General features: G+C 41.7%; 1 protein-coding gene across 7 annotated transcripts in view; it reads left to right on the top strand.

Annotated features, from left to right (window-relative positions):
• Positions 1 to 16,322, top strand: part of SH3RF1 (SH3 domain containing ring finger 1) — a 164,494-nt gene extending 148,172 nt beyond the window's left edge. Inside the window, exons 11-14 of one of the 7 annotated variants that reach the window (XR_011502011.1) lie at positions 4,800 to 5,158; positions 12,887 to 13,107; positions 13,923 to 14,190; positions 14,796 to 14,932. Coding sequence is in view for 4 of the 7 variants with exons in the window: in XM_070505053.1 (XP_070361154.1) it covers positions 4,800 to 5,158; positions 12,887 to 13,107; positions 13,923 to 14,116 (774 nt within the window). In the remaining 3 variants the exon portion in view is untranslated. Of the gene's footprint in view, positions 1 to 4,799; positions 5,159 to 11,240; positions 11,651 to 12,886; positions 13,108 to 13,922 lie in introns of those variants that run through there. The other 6 variants (XR_011502012.1, XR_011502013.1, XM_070505053.1 and 3 more) reach the window with 6 other exon arrangements.
• Positions 16,323 to 18,772: the final 2,450 nt, after the last annotated feature.

Here is an 18,772-nt window from a genome sequence, read left to right as displayed (position 1 = left end):
TTAATTATACATATTTCTTTAGAAGTTAGAGAGAATCTGGACATCCAAACAGAAAACTTAAACGTGATCCAAGTTTGCAAAGAAAACCACTGATTTATGATGTATATATGCTTTTTCCCCCATATACTAAAATATAACAAATATTATTTTGGTATATTAAGCTCTCATCCAGTAAATAAAATCATAAAGTCTTTTTCTTCAGCACCAGTTATGTAATTGACTGTTCTTATATTCTCTAAGTTCTGATGAAAGATAAACTGAGGCATATTAAACGTTTTAAGAGTTTATTTGAGCAAAAATATGTACAAATCAGGTAGCCCCACACTGCAGATGGTTTGGAGCAGTCAGCTGACAGGAACTAGGGCCAAGACTTTCATAGAGAAGACATGGAAGCAAGCAAGGAAATTATTGGATTGGCGATAGCTCAAACCATTGCCTTATTTGGGAAAGCCTAGTTGGCTGTTGTGATTGGTTGTCTTAGGTTTTTATGTCTTAACCTTGAGGCATTTTTGGCTTAGGTTTTGGTTTGCTAATGTAGGTTGCTAAGGCATTAGAACCACCTCAGACTAATGGCCTCTAATTAAACCTCGAATGGTTTAATTAATTTAACAGTTTTAACCCTCACATCAGATAAAGAAAAGAAGACACCCTCCCCAGTACTACCATTTCCTGCCTCAGCCTTCATAGTCTGGAGATGCTTCATAAGTCTTCTCTGACGTTGGCATTTATTCTCATATGAATCAGCAGGAGTGGGGTTGGTTCTCCTGCTCTCCGCCTTATCCTGGATTTGTTCCTGAAAGACGGCATTCCTCCAAGTAGGCCACAAAAGGTCAACGTCTAGTGCCTCAAACCTTCCCCCTACCCCTGCAATTGCGAATGACTCTTTCCTTTAAGGAGCCAACCGCAGGCTTTCTTCAGTCAGTCTGCTCATGTTTGAGGAACTTTGCCATTATTCTTGGTTTTTCTTAAGCAGAGGACCCATCTAGTTTTTAAATTCCCAATTTCTTCTATTCTGAACACTTGTCTGAAGTCCTTACTGATCACTTTTCTTTGCTCACATGATTTTCCTTTCTCCCAGTTCTTATTTCCCTGTCAAAAACAAGATGGTCTGTGGGCTTCGCCATTTCATTCTCTTAAGGAGAAGCCCACTCTCCCTGTTAAGTGGTCAGAGTCACTGTTCCTGCCCCTGCTGACAGCTGGGATCCAGACCAGGTCTGGACAGTGCAGATCTGCACACAGAGTTCGGCTCCAGACGGCCTTTATGATCTGCAGCCATCAGTAAATGGATCTGCTCTTATTCCACAGAGTGGAGGTGCTTCTAGAGAGGTTGCCTGTGCTGAACTCAAAGAAGAGCGAGGCTTGGTTCAAATCCCACCTCCACTCCTTACGAGCTGCGTAGTTTTGGGCAAGCTTAGAGAGGTTTAGACAATGAGAATAAGATTGATTTTGATTCGTCTGTCATCAGGTGGGTGCGAGGAATGCATGTGGAAATCCTTGTAAAAGCATTTAACGAGATTCTTGAACCCGGTGGTGTTTATCTCTAGAATTTCACATGGCCGTTCCCTCCTATGTACTTCCTTTAAAAAGCCTTTCCTCAGCCCCCCATCTCAGACAGCGCCCCCTAGTGATTCTCTCTCTCTTTACTCTGCTTTATGTTTTCGCAGAGTGCCTGTTTTGCAGCCATGCTAGAGACTGTGACTGCTTGTTGTCTTACTCACTACTGTGTTCCCAGAGCCTAGTACATTGTTGGCTCATATTAGACACCCAATAAATACTTGTTGAAAAATGAGTGATTGTTATTAGACAATCATATGAATTAAGTTTCTGAGGTGCCTTCGCTAAGAACAGCGACTCTGATTATCAGGAACCTGACTATGTCGATTTTTGATGACCTATGGCCCAGGAAGACTTTTTATCTTTTGCTGCTTTCTCCGTACATCTGAGGACAAGAAGAGGAATAAAGAGGAAGAGGCAGTGGGTAGAAATGAAATTTATTTTTGCTTGGGAAGAAGTTCTGACTTGATGTTTCCCATATTCTACTCATCCTCTGTTATATGACTAATAGAAAGTTATTAAGTTAATCTTCAGAAATTATTTTTATATGTAAAAGTTACTCTTTCTGGCTATCTGGTGATTATTTTCTGACCCAAATAGTTCTTTTTTATGAGATGTGGTTTTAAATCATCAAATCTTCTGAAGAGAAAATTATGACTGTAAAAACATTATTTCATCTAGGAATAATTTCCTGGAAAACCTACAAGAGAAGAATTATTAAGGTTTCTGTTAAAGGGTATGCCCTTTTTTCATGCATGCTAACATTACATTCAAAAAATTGCTTTGCTGAAGTGTAGTCTTTATTAATTCATCTGTAGTTTTCATTTATGCTGTTGGATTTTGAAAAAACAAAGGTGTCCTTAGATGATAAGTGTCTGAGTTTGCAAAATTCTCTCTCTCAAGTGGCACATTTCTGCTAATGCAGAAACCATCAGAATATAATATAAAAAGCACAGCTCCTTGGCACCAGGGCAGCATCTTTTCTGTGTTAGCACTCCCACTTACCCCACACCCTGCCACCACACCTACTCCTCTGCCTTCTGCACTATAGGTAGTTAGCAACGGCTGATGATGATAACACATCCCTTAGAAGTCATTAAAGCAAGCTGTATTTAATGTGTTTAATCATTTTAGATGAACCAAGTCATTTTTCTTCTTAATCACTTTAGGGCCTGTTCCCTGAGCACCATTCCAGTTAACTGATATTTTTCTGAGTGCCCGGAACTGAGCTTTTAAGAAACATCTTTAGCTGTGACTTGCTAAGATTGTAATTTATCAACGGACTTGATGTTCACACTGGATCTCTGGGGGTCCAGGAATTAGAGTGTGCTTTCTTACATCATCGCGGGAATAGCTGGAAGTAGTGGCTGACTGTTCCTTAGAAGGATAAGCTATAGGATGTTATTCTTTCCCAGCTCATTTTTTGGCCCCCCAGACCTCAGGCTTCCTTCAAGAAGTGTGGCAGTAGCCTTGGCAGGTGTTTCATCAGCCCACTTCATTGGCCATTGTGTAGAGGGGAATCTTTCTCACCACTGGATTTGGGAAATCCAAAATATCCTCTCTTATTTCCTTAGCCCTGGGACTAGCTAAATATTTTCCCTTCTGCCACCTGTCTCATCCTTTTCCAGTCTTTGCCTCTCAGCTCAGTAGGCACGGTCTCTACACTAGGCACTGTGCGTGATACAGAGGTGTATGACGTACAGGTACTGCACTCAAGCAGGTAGCCAAGTTTATAGGATCATTTATTGGCATGCATATAGTAACCCCTTGGAAAATGTGAAGTTGAATGAAGCAAAGCCAGTAAGGGGAGTTGAGGCCAGGCCTTGAAGAGAAATGCAAAAGAACTTCCTCAGGCTGGAGCAGGGAGAAGAGGGGTAGGAGATCGATTGATCGGCTCTGCTCGTTGGCAGCCTGAGTTGAGCATGTACAGAAATGACCACCGCTCCCCACTATCTTTCCCCTCCCTCTGTTTCTAACCCATGGGTTAACACACACATACTGTGAGCAATATTAGGTAAATGGGGGTCTCTGGTGCAGTTTCTCTGGGATGCTTTTTCATCATCCAATAAATTATTACCTTTGTCTCTTCCTTTTTTCTGTCATCGTGTCTCTAATGGAACTGTGTTATTATGGCTTCAGACTCTTTTTCCCCAAGGGATTTTTACTGAGTATGAACTAACTCATTCCCAAGAAAAATTCCTCAGTGTTATATCTCCTTGTGGGCCCCTCATAATTCTATTTCTCTCCGAGTGGACCTTAATAATTCCAATTTTCCTACAGAGTTTTCTAAAGAAGTTTTTTTCTATGAAATAATTTTATTTTCAAGCAATGTTTCCATTCTGAGGAATTTATGATGCAGGTGACATCTTAGTAAAACAATTTCAAATGATGATTGTTATCTATGCTTGGTCATCAGCAAGAACATTGACACTTAGAGTTTGGAATGAAGAAGAGCTGGCCGAGATCTGGTTTTCCTAGCAGAACAAAGAGCAGAAGTGTCAAAACAGACAAAGATTCAAGAGATGGTTTCTGTGGAGTGAGATTGCTGGGAAAGCTGCTTTTTTGTACATTTGCTTGCAAAAAGAGACAATGTTTTTGATTGTACTGAAGCTTTATTTAAAATTTTGTGGAGTTGTTTTTGGCTTTCTAGTCCAGGAGATACTTGTACAATAGAAATGGTTTGACTTCTGTTATTATTGGCTGGGTAAATTTCATCAAGGTGGTGACATGTGAGAAGTGGTTTAGCCCTTAACCTTGATCAAGACATCACTACCCATAAATGGTAGGAATCAAGTCTGTGGATGGAGAGTAAACTGCTCTTAGGTTTGTGTTTAATTCAGCACACAAGAATTAGAGGTAGGATAGGCAGAATTTCAGGAAATTAAATCCATAATCTGAAATTTCCATTTTGTCCTAAAATGTCTACTTCTGCCTTCACCAAGCCTGAGATGTGAACTGGTGAGTTTTTTGAGTTGTTTTACCTGCTTATCCTACCTAAGTGGAAGACAGGGATGGACAGTGGAATGTCTAAAACAAGCAAAAACATGCAGGCAGAAAGGGAGAAGAAAGAGAAGCAAAAGGTTGGGTTAACACTATACCGAAATTAGTAGCTAGATCATGAATAACCAAATATCCACAGAAATAATTTTAAAAGATCAAATCAAAAATTGAAACTGTAGCACCCTATAGATTACAATAGCAACAGTACCGTCTGTCTCCAACTAATGTACTCTTTTTTTTTCTAGAAAGAAAAAAAGGGTTTGTTGAAGTTGCTTTCTGGCGCCTCCACTAAACGTAAGCCCCGAGTGTCCCCTCCAGCCTCACCTACCCTGGAAGTGGAGCTGGGTGGCGGCGAGTTGCCTCTGCAGGGAGCGGTGGGTCCTGAGCTGCCACTAGGGGGCGCCCACGGCAGGGCAGGCTCCTGCCCCGCGGATGGGGATGGCCCGCCCACAGCGGGGGCTGCAGGCGCGGCTCTGGCCCAGGATGCTCTTCACCGCAAGGCCAGCTCCCTGGACTCGGCTGTTCCCATCGCTCCACCTCCTCGTCAGCCGTGCTCCTCCCTGGGCGCTGTCGTGAATGAGTCTAGGCCTGTTGTTTGTGAAAGGTGAGTTCAGTGTTGTTCCACGAGAAAACTAAGAAATGCCTTGAAGGCTTTATGCTGGAATATTTATTCAGATATTCAAGATATTTTCCCACATCCTCCAAAGTTTTTTTAACTGAATTTGTAATAATCAAGCACTGGTTTTCTTTTACTACTTGCTGCAACATACTCTAGTCTCTACTTTTTCCTCCCGTATTTCTTAGACGGGTTGGGCCCCCAGCCTTTTTTCGTGTTTTTTCTTTAGACAACCACTTCAGAGCTGTATCCGGATGAAATCTGTCAATCACTGAAAACCTGTTTGCCTCTACTTCCTTCCAACTTCTCTTCCATTGTCAGCAATCGCTTTCTTGTTTTATCCTTTGCCCTTTTTTATTAAAGGTTCACATCACTACCTGCTTGTTGTAAAGCAGCTGGAGAATTCTGCCCACTAAGAGAATTCTCTTTCTGTTCTTCCTGAGCCAGGAGAGTGTGGCTGAGTTCTCAGAGATCTGACTCTCCTCCTGACCCACTGACTTGGTTCGGTTACACTCAGAACAACGGACCCTGTTTTAGTGATTCTGGCCTTGAATAATGATTACAAATGAGGGCAGTTCTGTTTGATACAGGCACTGGGGTTCTAGGAGTGCATTAGGAAAGAAAAAATATATATAATAAGACAAATATCTGCTGAGATAATATGAATTAAAAGTGAAGCACTGTTTGTTGCCCAGAAGAACACCATGAAGTAAACTAAAAATAGTGGACCGCTTTCACATAATGCAGAGATACATAAACGTTTGTTTTAAGAAGCGTCATCTGTTTTATTGTTTCTGTAAGCTTTATTCCCTCTGTATTGCATTTCATAAATAAAGCAAATTTCTAATGGGTGGAGGTGTTGCCTTTAGGTAGCATTTTCTCTGTTACTGATTTGAAATCTTACTATGAAGTGTTATGCCTAAAATGTCTTAAATTCACCTTAATTCTGTATTTCAGATGAGCATTTGTACCCACCAAAATCTGAGGCCTTCATTCATATAATTAGGGGGGCATAGTTTTTTACCAAAAAATAAACTGGAAAAGAATACACTTCATACAACCTGTGTGCATTAAGTACAAAGTAGACAATTTATTACATATTTTTATAGGGAGGTGAAATAATTTCCTGGAGTTCTAATCCTTATAAAACAAATTTTGGAATGAGACATTATCCTAAAAAGTATTCCTTCCCCACAAATAAAATCATTCTACCTTTTCCCTCCTCTATTGTGCTCTTAGTAAAGCTTTGAAATTTTGTCCTAAAATCACTTAGTCCTTTGTTCAGAGGGTCAACCCTTTCTCCTGCGGTATTCCTCTGCTTTCCAGGGATTGCGCCTTCTGGCCCTGGCGTTAGTCCAGTGACTTGTTTACTTTCTTTTGGTCACAAAGGCTCCTCTTCCCCCCCAGGCATTGATCTGTGGGTTTTCATTCGTGCCCTGCGTCTCTGTCCTCTTTTCCCTGTCATTTGTGGTGTTTGTGTGACTGTTCTGAGTGATGGTTCACTTTGCCCGTACTCTCCCTAGGCACTGGCTTGGGCACTGCCGCCTCCCTCCCCCATTATACATTCCTTTTCAGTTGCCAGATGTCCTCAATCTCTGTGGCTTCTGCATTCCAGCCCCTTCCTCTTAGAGGAGCTCATTTCTAACAGCAGGCTCCTGCTGTTCAGTGCATCTGAAAAGGAGAAATTGCTAATGCAGACAGGTGATGGCGATTCGGGGAGTGGGAGATGCCCATCAGATAGGGAATGGGGAGAGTTTAACGATGGGACAGATGGGCACGGGCCCGCTGGAACTCTCTGGCAGCTTTTTTATAACCATTTCAATCTTTACAAGTGGGAAAGGGGTCTTTGGAGAAGATTTCTGCTCGAGTTTATATTTTTACAACCCATGTGTTCAATGTGATATTAAATATAATAGCCAGCCTGATCAACTTTTCACACCCTTTTGCCATCATACAATGATAAGTGATAGTAGTTATTTGCTTATAACTACTATCTATAAAAACTATAAAAACAACAGGAAAGATGTATGGAAACAAGTAGTATAGGAAAACGTTCTATTATCCACTGGGAATGAAATGTTTTGGTTAGGAGAAAGCAACCAAGTATATCATTTAGGGATTACCTGTTTTAATATTTCAAAAATTTCAACACAATAAAAAGTACTTAATGCTCAAAGTGAGGGACAGATTAACTTTCATATCAGTATGATTCAGAAAACCTTTGAGGGTCTTAGATTCCTTGATTCACAATATAAATATCAACAACTCCTGCCCTGGCAAAGTGCAGACACAGCATGGGATTCTTTTGGTAAATTTTTACTGATTGAATTTCAGAGAAATATTTTTCAGTGTATAATGTTGGTGCAGTGTAAGATAGGATTCACCTACAGTTTACAGTGAGAACGAGCATAAAATTTCCTCTCAAACCGTGACCCTGTCCCATAAATCTCAAGTAAAAGAATGCGACCAGGGCAGCCAGTGCTGTCAATGGAAAGAAGCATTCACGTGATATAAAGACTTCAGCAATCTCACAATAAGGAGGATGAACCTTGAAGTGTGTTGACAGGTCTTGGTGTCAGCTGAGACAAGTCTCTAAGGAACAAAAGAATTCTTTTGTGTTTGTTAGAGAGACTGAAGAAAACATGCAAGAAATAACGCTACATCCTGGAGGCAGAAAATGTATAATTGATGACAGCAGACATAATAGAACTAATATTTTAGGCTCTATTTTAGAAGGATTGAGGAAAAACAATTAGGGAAATTGCAAAGAGAAAATAGATACAAAATATTTCAGAAGGAATGGCAAATAAAAGAAAGTCTGTAAGACAAGTTTTTTTTTCTCTTACCCAAAAAAATATACAGATAAAGGGCTTAAGGAGACACAGCAAGTCATCTCTATCTGTATATTTTTAAGTTTAGGAATTAAACTGATAACCACATACCTATAAGCCCATCTCCTAAATTAGAAAAGACCCTATGGTCTTTGATCAGGGATTAAGCTAGAAGACTTGGAAACATACAAATTGGATAGAGAGAGATTTACAGAAAGGCAGTCAAGCTTAAGCAGTATGATTAATTTGAGTCAGTGACAATGAACCCACTGGGCGAAGCAATCGACATAATTTACTTAGACTTCAAGCAAGCTACAGCAAGCTAGTATGGTTTTGCCAGTGAAATACTTAATTAGATATTAGATTGCTGTGGCAGCTGGCAGAAAGCAGTAAAAGGTTACCCACCCAGACCAGGGTGATGGACCGGGTACCTCCCAGAGTCACAGGGGGTCCAATTTGGTCTATACCAGGGGAAATTAGAAACAAAAATGTATGAACTACAGAGAACATGAGAGAAGCCAGAAAAATAAAGGACGTAGAAAATTTATACTAATAAAAAATTGCAAGTACCCATTTAGATAGAAGCCAGAACACTGTAGCCCAAACCAGGAAGATTGGGGTTGGGATGTCAATGGAGCTTCTTTAGATAGCAAGCCTGTTTCTCGAATTTCACCCTGGTAACTACCACCAAAAACTGAGTTAGGGTCACACAGCCACCACAGGGCAGAGGCCATTCAAGGCTGAGTCTGTGAGCCACACTGTACACCCCACACTGCCTCCCAAGTTCTCTGTTCACAGGGAGCAGGAGGAACTGTCCAGTGACCAAGTCGCCACTCAGCTTTGGATGTTTTGTTTGTTTGTTTTTTAACTAATCTTTCCATTATTTTTCTTTACTCAGTTATTCATTCATCTTTTTTTTTACATTGTAAAATATACATAAAATTTACCTTTTTTTTCAAGTGTACAATTCAGTAGCATTAAGTACATTTGTATTATTGTATAACCATCACCACTATCCATTTCCAGAACTTTTTTGGCATCTCAAACTGACACTCTGCACTCATGAGGCAATAACTCCCCATTCTCTCTTCCCCCCAGACCCTGTCAACCATCATCCTACTTTCTATCTCTGTTTTAACTATTCTGAGTACCTCATAAGTGGAATTGTGTGATATTTGTCCTTTTGTGTGTAGCTTATTTCACTTAGCATAATGTTTTTGAGGTTCATCTATGTTGCAGCATGTGTCGGAATTTCATTCCTTTTTTTTTTTTTTTTTTTTGGTGAGAAAGATTCACCCTGAGGTCATGTCTGTTGCCAATCCTCCTCTTTTTTCACCTAAGGAAGATTAGCCCTGAGCTAACATCCATGCCAATCCTCCTCTATTTTTCATATGTGGGATACCTCCACAGCATGGCTGATGAGCGGAGTAGGTCTGCACCCGGGATCTGAACTCACAAACCTGGGCTGCTGAAACAGAGCACGCAGAACTTGGACCACTCGGCCGTGGGGCCAAGCCCCCCCACCCCCAGGAATGTCCTTCCTTTTTAAGGAGCTTTGTACATTTAAAAAAAGTCTTACTATACACTTAGGCCTTTTCTTTTGTCATTCAGTGTGTTTGTTAAGAATTATCATATGTACTATGCTAAGTGGTGTGAGGCATATGACGTGAATTTACCATCATCTTGCCCCTCAAGCAGCTTACAGTCTGGTAGAATAAATGAGACAGGGATGCAGATGGTAGTGATCCAGTGCAGAATCATTGAGTGCCGTAAAAAATATCCGTGAGGCCTCTGGGATCTGGTCAAGTATGAGATGACTTCCAGCCATGGGGCTGGAGAAGATTCCACAGGGGGCATTGGAGCGAGGCTTCAAGAGGCTGATTGGGTGTGGGTGGGCAGGGGGTCGTCAAAGGGAGTGCCCAGCGTAAGCAACCACAGAAACCAACGTACTGAGGGGGGGAAATAAAGGCCGTATTTGGGGGACGTGTTCGGGTTTAGAAGAGTGTTTGGTACATTCTTGGAGATAATAGTAACTATAGCTGTAAAGAGACATTGAGGCCAGATCACTGAGGGCTTTATGTACCAGGTCGGGGATTAACCTTACTCACAGGCGTTGAGAAGCCCGTAATGATTTTTGAGCAATAGATAGCTACAAATAGAGTCGCCAGTTAAGAAAATGAATCTGTTAGTTGCGTGTAGAGTGGAGTGAGGGCGGGAAGAGAGTCGAGGCAGGGCGGACAGGTAGAGTATTTGCAGGTGGCAGGTAGTGAGTTCGTCCGCCAGGATGGTGGCAGTGAGCATGAGGAGGAGGGGATGGGGTGCAGATTTTCAGGGTGCATCAGCAGATCCCGCAGAGTTCACAGGGGAGTAACCTTTGACTCATGATGTTCACAACATCCCAAAGCCCCATTCACATAAAGACAGCGTAACCCAAGTGAGGCCGAGGGTGGAGCCGCACTTGTGAAGGACCCCCGCAGCTGCGCCTTCCATCTGTTTGTTGATCTGTCAACATTCTGCTTGGCAAAGCCTTTCCATGCCTGAGATAGTTGGCCAGTTGTGCCCAGTGTTTGGCCGTAAGAGTCTGTATTAGAAATCTGTATGCAGACACCTCACAAGGCTCAAGGCCAGGATCCGAGCTGGAAGCTTTCTAAGCAGAGTCTGTTACCGCCGCACCTGGTAGTCTTCATACAATCGAGACTGTGTCACAGTTTCCATTATGCACGTGGTTTCTCCTTCCACCCCCCAGAGGTTTATAACTTAGCAATGAAAATTTGCTCCCACTGGGAACTTGGCAGGAAGATTATGTTCTTAGCCCAGCAGCAGTTCTAGTTCAAAAAAACTTTTAACAAAATTGGTTTAGTGCATTTTATAAAATGCAAATATTAATCTAATTCACTTCAAGTTTTTCAAGAACTATTTTTGTTCCATTTCACCTTTAAGGCAGCTCACAGAGAACCAGTGGGGAATACATTTCATCAGAGATATTCTGAATATGGTTTGAGTCACGTGTACACGTTTTTCCAGAATTATAAAGCTTTGCTCAAATTTTTGAGCAACTTTCACATTGCTTTTTACATGGATTTTTCAGCATGTTGGCATCAGACTTGAGAATTCTTATCTGGATTCCTTCCTTCATTCCTTCTGAAGGAAGGACTAGGCTTCTTCCTTCAGATAAGTCCGTGATGAAATTATTTGGCCTGCTTTTATTCTTTTTTCTTTTTTTTTTTTTTTTGAGGAAGATTATCCCTGAGCTAACTACTGCCAATCCTCCTCTTTTTGCTGAGGAAAACTGGCCCTGAGCTAACATCCGTGCCCATCTTCCTCTACTTTCTATGTGGGACACCTACCACAGCATGGCGTGCCAAGTAGTGCTACGTCTGCACCCGGATCCGAACCAGCGAACCCCAGGCCACCGAGAAGCAGAACGTGTGAACTTAACCGCTGCGCCACCGGGCCAGCCCTGTCCTGCTTTTAAAGATGTCAGGGAAGGCATTCTAAAATCCTAACTGTGTCATTCTAAAGTTTGTCATGTCTTATTATCAGGCAGGTCTTCTCTAGGTGGTGACCTGAGTTCCTGTCCTGAATAGAGGTGGCCAGCTACTGACGGGCCCATCCTTCACCTCCTTGAAGCACCAGGCCCCGCTGCTGTTGGCTGAGCCATATGATCGTAATGGGAGCCAGCATTTTGGGGTGTGAACTATGTGACAGACAGCGTGCTAAGAGCATCACACTTACAATCTCACTACATTATGTGATAATACCTGTTTAGTCCACTACAATCCTATTCTACAGATGGGGAAACTGAGGTCGAGAGAACTGAGATAACCGGCCAGAAGTTAAGCTGCTCCAAATGACCTTAAAGGCTATGTCAACCCCTCAGGCCAGGGCTTCCCCCGTAGTGCCAGGCCTCCTCCCTCGTTCCATGCTTGCTTGAACCCTGAGCCTGGTGGTCTGTAAATAAGCATATTTGAATTAGCTGAACCTTCCTTGGAAATGATAAGCCAGCCTCCATGCTGTGCTTTTGCTTTAGACTTTGGGGAATAATTTGGTCCCTGTGCCCAAAGTAGCTCGGGAATTGTTTGGGCAGCCACTTAGCCTTTGCAGGGATGCCTTCTTTAGTGGAGTAGTAGTCTGGGACTGTCACGTGGTCCTTCCTAATGTGAGTGGATTCTAGTTTTTATGGAAGGGAGATTGGTGAATCTTCTGAAAGGACTAGTCTCTAATGGTTTTCATGAGTTTCAGGGCAGTTCTATAGTATTTGTTCTGTCATTTTTTAAACCATAACATTCTTTACTTGCAGTCAAGAGTGGGTCCTATGAAGCTTTAAATTCACTTTCTGGCTTTGAGAACTAAATGAAACTAGAAACTTGAAATCACCTTTATAACTGAATACTCAGTACTTAGCATCCAACCGAGAAAGATGTATCTCCACATTTATTAGTTATCCATTGCTGTGTGACAAATTACCCCCAAAACTTAGTGGCTTAAAACAACAATAAGCATTTGTCATCTCACACTTTCTGTGGGTTAGGAATTTGGGAGTGGCTTATCTGGGTGATTCTGGCTTAGGGTATTTCTTGAGATTACAGTCCAGGTGTCAACCTGAGCTACAGTCATCTGAAGGGCTGACTGGGGCTGGAGGACCCAGTTCTAAGGTGGTCCACGCACACCACTATTGGCTAGTTAGTTTTGGCTTTGAGAAAGAGACCTTAGTTACCCACTGTGGGATCTTCTCCATAGGGATGTTGAGTTGCCTCACCCATGGCAGCTGATTTTTCAGAGTGAGTGAGCCAAGAGAAAGTAAAGTTGAAGCCACAATGCCTTTTATGATCTACCCTCAGAAATCACACACTGTCATTGTCACGGTATTTTATTGGTCACACAGGTCATCTCTATGCATTGTGGGAGGTTGGCTACCATACACCACCATTTTTTCCCCCTTTGGTTGGAAAAGCAAGAGAGGAATAAAGGAGAGTAATAATGCTGGAAAAATAGAGAAGGATATAAGGATATGGAGCATAAAACAAGTCACCTCCGTCTGGCTTCCATGGCTGCTAACCAGAATTTTGCAGAAGGAGACTAAGGAGCGTGGAAAAAGGGGGATAGGTAATATTACACTGACAGGGCTTTTGGTTGATAATTAGGTGATAATTACCCCTTTTCCCACTGATGTCTGAGTTGAGAACCAATGGAGAAACAGACAGGTATCAGACTAATGGAGATCAGAAGGTCAACCTCATTCCTGGGGGTGTTGGATTGAATTTGTGGCCATGGTCCTCTCCTCCATCTCTGGACCTTAGCACACCCTCCCCGAGGGAGAATTGGGGTACATGGGGCAGATGAACTTCCGTAGAATTGCTGCCTCACCCATGGCAAACCCCAGTGTGAGGAACACAGAGATGGACTTCCAGACCCACTTCCCGAAGGCAGGCCTGACCCCCTGTGCTTACAACGTGGAAGCAGAGGCTGAGCAGAGCCCACTCAGCCCAGAGGCAGGCAGTTCAAAGAGGGCTGAACTCCCCTGCTCAGCTGTTTCTCCCAGTCTCACGAATCGAGTAAATTCACTCCTTTCTTCTTGGAGGAGAGGGAAGGGCAGAGACGTTTCGTGTCCTGGGAAATGGAACAAAGCTCTCCTTCTGTATGGCCAAGATACAAACACTGGGAGGGGATGGGAATGGCTCTCCCTGTAAAGGTCACTCAAATAAACCAGTCTGGGTCATAGCGGACTGTTACACGTATCCAAACTCGGATAATACCAAGTCTCTACTAAACAGAGAATAATGGTATTTTGAGTTGTTTTACAAACATTGTTAAAAAACTCATGCTACATCATGGTCATGTCTAAGGCTATATAGACTAATAGTGCACCATTTTTATCACTACTTTGACCAGCTTAACTAAAATGCATCTCTCTTTTCTAGGCACAGGGTGGTGGTTTCCTATCCTCCTCAGAGTGAGGCAGAACTTGAACTTAAAGAAGGAGATATTGTGTTTGTTCATAAAAAAAGAGAGGATGGATGGTTCAAAGGCACGTTACAGCGTAATGGGAAAACTGGCCTTTTCCCAGGAAGCTTTGTGGAAAACATCTGAGGAGACGAACATGGAGAACGCTTAAAGTCACATCACACAACAAAATAGCACAAAGCAATTTAATGGAAAGAGCACATTTGTGGACGTCCAGATGGACAGGTGATGAGCAAAGGATTGGCGTGTGACCCCAGTGCCCCCCAGCACAGTTAGACCAGCGAGGAGTGTGAAGAAGGCGTGTGTGTGGGTGTTATCGCTCTGGATTCTGATGTGTAAGGTGTGCCTTGTACTGTCTGATTTACTATACAGAGAAACCTTTTTTAAAAAGATATATAGCTTAAATGGACAATTGTTTACAAGGCTTAACTAATTTATTTGCTTTTTTAAACTTGAATTTTTCTTGTAATAGATAAATTCTTTGGATTATGATTTTAAGAAATTATTAATTTATGAAATGATAGCTAAGGAGAAGCTGGATTATCTCCTGTTGAGAGCAAGAGATTCTTTTTGGTGTAGAATGAACCGCCCCCTCACCCCCCTACAATGTTGTATTTTGTTCTTTAAGACAGAAATGCCGGTTCTCTAAGTTGGCTTTCCTCTTTGGGAAACCGAAACACACAACTGAATCCGTATCAATAAGGGCCTGGGGTAGGGAGACAGAAACTTGAGAGAAAAAAAGTTTGTGATTCCCTGTCTTTCTGGTTGGCCAGGAATCACCCTTAAGACCTAATCCTCCATTTAACTTTTTGGGTTTTTAATTTCTCTAGAATGAAGTCAATGAAGGGATAAGGAAGAATAAAGCACAACCCTGAACAAAAATGTATTCAGGAATATATTTAGTTTTCTAACAGAAGCAGCTCAATTCATTGGTTGGCAGTTGGGAAAATTGAAGTTGTACTCCTGTCTGAGAATGGCTCTGAAGTGTAATTGCCCATTTTACCCCAAGTCATCTGCATGCCCGGGACACCATAAAACATTTGTGAGATAGTGGTGGTAAGTGATGCCCTCGTGCCAAGTCAAGGCTATAAGGAACACTGTGAAAAGTTTACATTCATCCAGCGTGTTTCTTTTCCCACCGTCTTGCATGTGTTACTGGATTCCCACAGTAATATAGACTGTGCATGGTGTGTATATTTCATTGCAATTTCCTGTTGAGATGAGTTTGCACTCAGAATTGACCAACGCAGGAGGTGTAAAATAAACATACTGTTTTCTCTACCCCAAAGCCGCTACTGACCAAGGTCTCTGAGTTCACTCGCTCCCTCCCTGGCTAAGGCATCCATCAGCCATTACGCAAATCATCAGTGAAAATGCTCCTTTCTGTCCTCCCGGCTGGCAGATGTAAAGGATGCGCCAGGAGACCGCTCGTGTGACTGTTCCCTTGCAGTTCTGGGAGGCTTGGCGTGAGTGAAAGTGCCCACACCTTACAATTGTGGCAGGATCCAGCTGAGCCCGTCTTTTTATATCCATTCTTTGATGTCATTGGCCTCTTCTCCCAGTTTCATTCCGGTGCCACGCAGTCGTGGGTCTGGGTAGTCCTAAAAACAAAAGGAGGGAAGACAGCCTGGCAGTGAATGAGATCATTGCTACAGTTTTCTCATTAAAAAAACAACAACAAAAAAACCTTTGCATTCTTTTGCTTTTGAGAATTACAACTGGGAAATGGAAACGTGAACTGAAAAGTCTCCTTGCAATAGCAAGAGGTTTCATAGTCTTAAAAAGATATATTATGTGATTGAAATGAAATCATTCCTAAATTAACCATTTTTTTATAAAACACTGTACATTATGTTCCTGTGTGTTGAATTTTTAAAAATACTTTACTTGGATATTCATGTAATATATAAAGGTTTGGTGAAATGAACTTTAGTTAGGAAAAAAAGCTGACATCAGCTTTCATCTGTGTAAGTTGACACCAATGTGTCATAATATTCTTTATTTTGGGAAATTAGTGTATTTTATAAAAATTTTAAAAAGTAAAAAGACTACTACAGGTTAAGATAATTTTTTTACCTGTCTTTTCTCCATATTTTAAGCTATGTGATTGAAGTACCTCTGTTAATAGTTTCCTGGTATGAAGTTGGTTAAAATTTCATCTGTTAATAGATCACTTAGATAATATAATGTATGGGTTTTCTATTGGTTTTTTGGAGACAGTAGATGGAGATTTTGTAACAAGGGCTTGTTACACAGCGATATGGTAATGATAAAGTTGCAATTTATCATTCCTTTTCATGTTAATAATTTGAAGACTGGAGAAGAGGTTCAAGATTAAAATTTGATGTTCAACCTTTATGGTGTCCCTTATGTCAATCCTTAAAATTTTGCTTTTTTGTTTTTTTAACCTGGAATACATTTGACTTAATTTCTACTCCATAAATGTTCTTTGCGTGTACCTCAAGCAGAGGATGTCTACAGTAATCAGCTTGGTGGTTATCACACACCCCTCCAGCTAACAAATCGGTTCCCCAGGAAGCTTAAAGTCTTCTTAAAAGACTTGGCGAAGTCTCACCAGGGACTGTGTCACTCTTCTGCTCCTCTCTCCCCCTTCCTGGTGACTAAATTAGTCTGGTGACTGCTAGAAGTTTTATCTTAGCCGTAGAAGGAGTACAAGACCTACAACCGACTCTATGCAATGTAGATCTCAGCAAGGCTTGGGGACATCATCTTTAGTCTCACCATGATTTTAATCTTCCATGGAATGCCAGTAAGTCGTTTGGAAGACTGTGTATGTCATGTTGAAAAATATTTTCCTAATTTAACTTTTTGTTCCTATCAAATTACTTATCAGAGTTAAAAATCAGGAATTCTAGCTGGTATCATAGCTTTGCCAAAAGCTATCTCTGTAAACACCCGAGCAGGTCACTTATTACTTGGTTTCCCCTTGTTTGCTGCCCCACCTCCCTGGGTGAAGGTGAGGAGAGAAGGAGACAATGTCACTGATTTGAAAAGTGCTCTTTTAGTCTGTGGCATCATTTTCATCTCTGGTTTCCAATCTTTCATCTCACTCTCTTGGAGTATGTGCATATAATGCCTTACGGGGTCTAATTGGATTTGGAAGGGACAAATTAAGGTGATGTTTCCAACTGCTATGCGTTTAATTTTCTGTTCCTAATGAGAATAGGAGCCAGCCCTGGTGGTCTAGTGGCTAAGATTCAGCATGCTCACCTCCATGGCCTGGTTCGTTTCCCAGTCAGGGAACCACACCACCCATCTGTCAGTTGTCATACTATGGCAGCTTATGTTGCTGTGATGCTGAAAGCTAGGCCACCAGTATTTCAAATACCAGCAGGGTCACCCGTGGTGGGCAGGTTTCAGCGGAGCTTCCAGACTAACAAAGACTAGGAAGAAAGACTTGTCCACCCACTTCCGGGAAAATTTGCCATGAAAACCCTATGAATAGCAGCAGAGCATTGTCTGATAGAGGCCGGAAGGTGAGAGGATATAGCAAAAAGACCCAGTAGGGTTCCATCTGCTCTACACAGGTTCACTAGGAATCAGAATCCACTGGAAGGCACTGACAAAACAATAAGAACAGAGCAATGTTTTTCATCCCTCCAGACGTTCAGGTGAATATTTCAATCCAAAGCCCTAAACGACAATTAGAATTCAAGTTTAGAAAATGCATTTAATAGATGTTAGACTAAGTTGTACAGCTTGTCTATATCCATGTGAAATTTTTAAAAGTTGTTTTGAACAAATTAAACTATGTCTCTATCAAGATAGCATCCTGTTGAAATTACTCCTTTCCAAGAAAAAGAATTTGCCAACCTACCACAATCACGGAGAGGGTATTTACAAGAGAGTAGCCAATGTCCAGGCTTAGCAAGAGCTTACCCTTCACTGACTCCTCGGAACTCCAGGCTGTAGTGGGGAGTGCTAGGGACTTTCTCCATTCCTGGTAGTAATTATCACCAGCAACAGGAGGGAATTACTGGAGTGATAACCAGCCAATGTGAACTATTACCATTTTAAAATATCCTCTCTCTGGTTTAAAAATGAATGTTTCTTTTATCCCTTTTATGTTTCCTATTAATAACTTTCTGAGTTGGCTATTTAGATTTCCATTTCAAAAACACCACCTTGATCTCACTCGATGCAAATTCTTATTGCACTGCAATGATCCAGACTCCCAGTAACCGTGTTTAAGCGACCTGCAATTGGCATTAATCTTTGAGCCATCGTTCAGTGGTATTATTCTAGGGTAAGGCTACTTTAGTGCTACTGTTAAGTCTCCAAAGATAACAGAACTATCCCCGCCAGTAATCAGTGAGCCGCTGCTATTGCTTGCAACTTAGATGAATTTGGGGGAGCCCGCCCAGTGGCATAGTGGTTAAGTTTGTGCACTTCACTTCCGTGGCCTAGGGTTCGTGGGTTTGGATCCCGGGTGTGGACCTCCACACCACTCATCAAGCCATGCTGTGGCAGTGACCCACATACAAAATGGAGGAAGATTGGCACAGATGTTAGCTCAGGGACAATCTTCCTCACCAAAAAGAAAAAAGAAATTTGGTTCCAGAAGGCTTTGACCTTGAGTTGAATCTTTCAAGGTCTGAATCCTTATGAAATTACTGGAAGAAACCATAATAGACTTCAAAGTGAGAAGGCTTTCCTACATCTGGCTCAAAACCCAGACACCATAAAAAAGAAAACATTGATACATTTAGCTACAGAAATAATATCTACATGACAAAACACCATAATCAAAGTCAAAAGAAAATAACGGGAAAAAAATTATTTGTAA

The sequence above is a fragment of the Equus asinus genome, chromosome 3, assembly GCF_041296235.1.
Source record: "Equus asinus isolate D_3611 breed Donkey chromosome 3, EquAss-T2T_v2, whole genome shotgun sequence".
In the NCBI taxonomy this organism is placed as follows: domain Eukaryota; kingdom Metazoa; phylum Chordata; class Mammalia; order Perissodactyla; family Equidae; genus Equus; species Equus asinus.
Note: the sequence above shows the minus strand (reverse complement) of the source record. Positions and strands in the feature narration are given on the sequence as shown.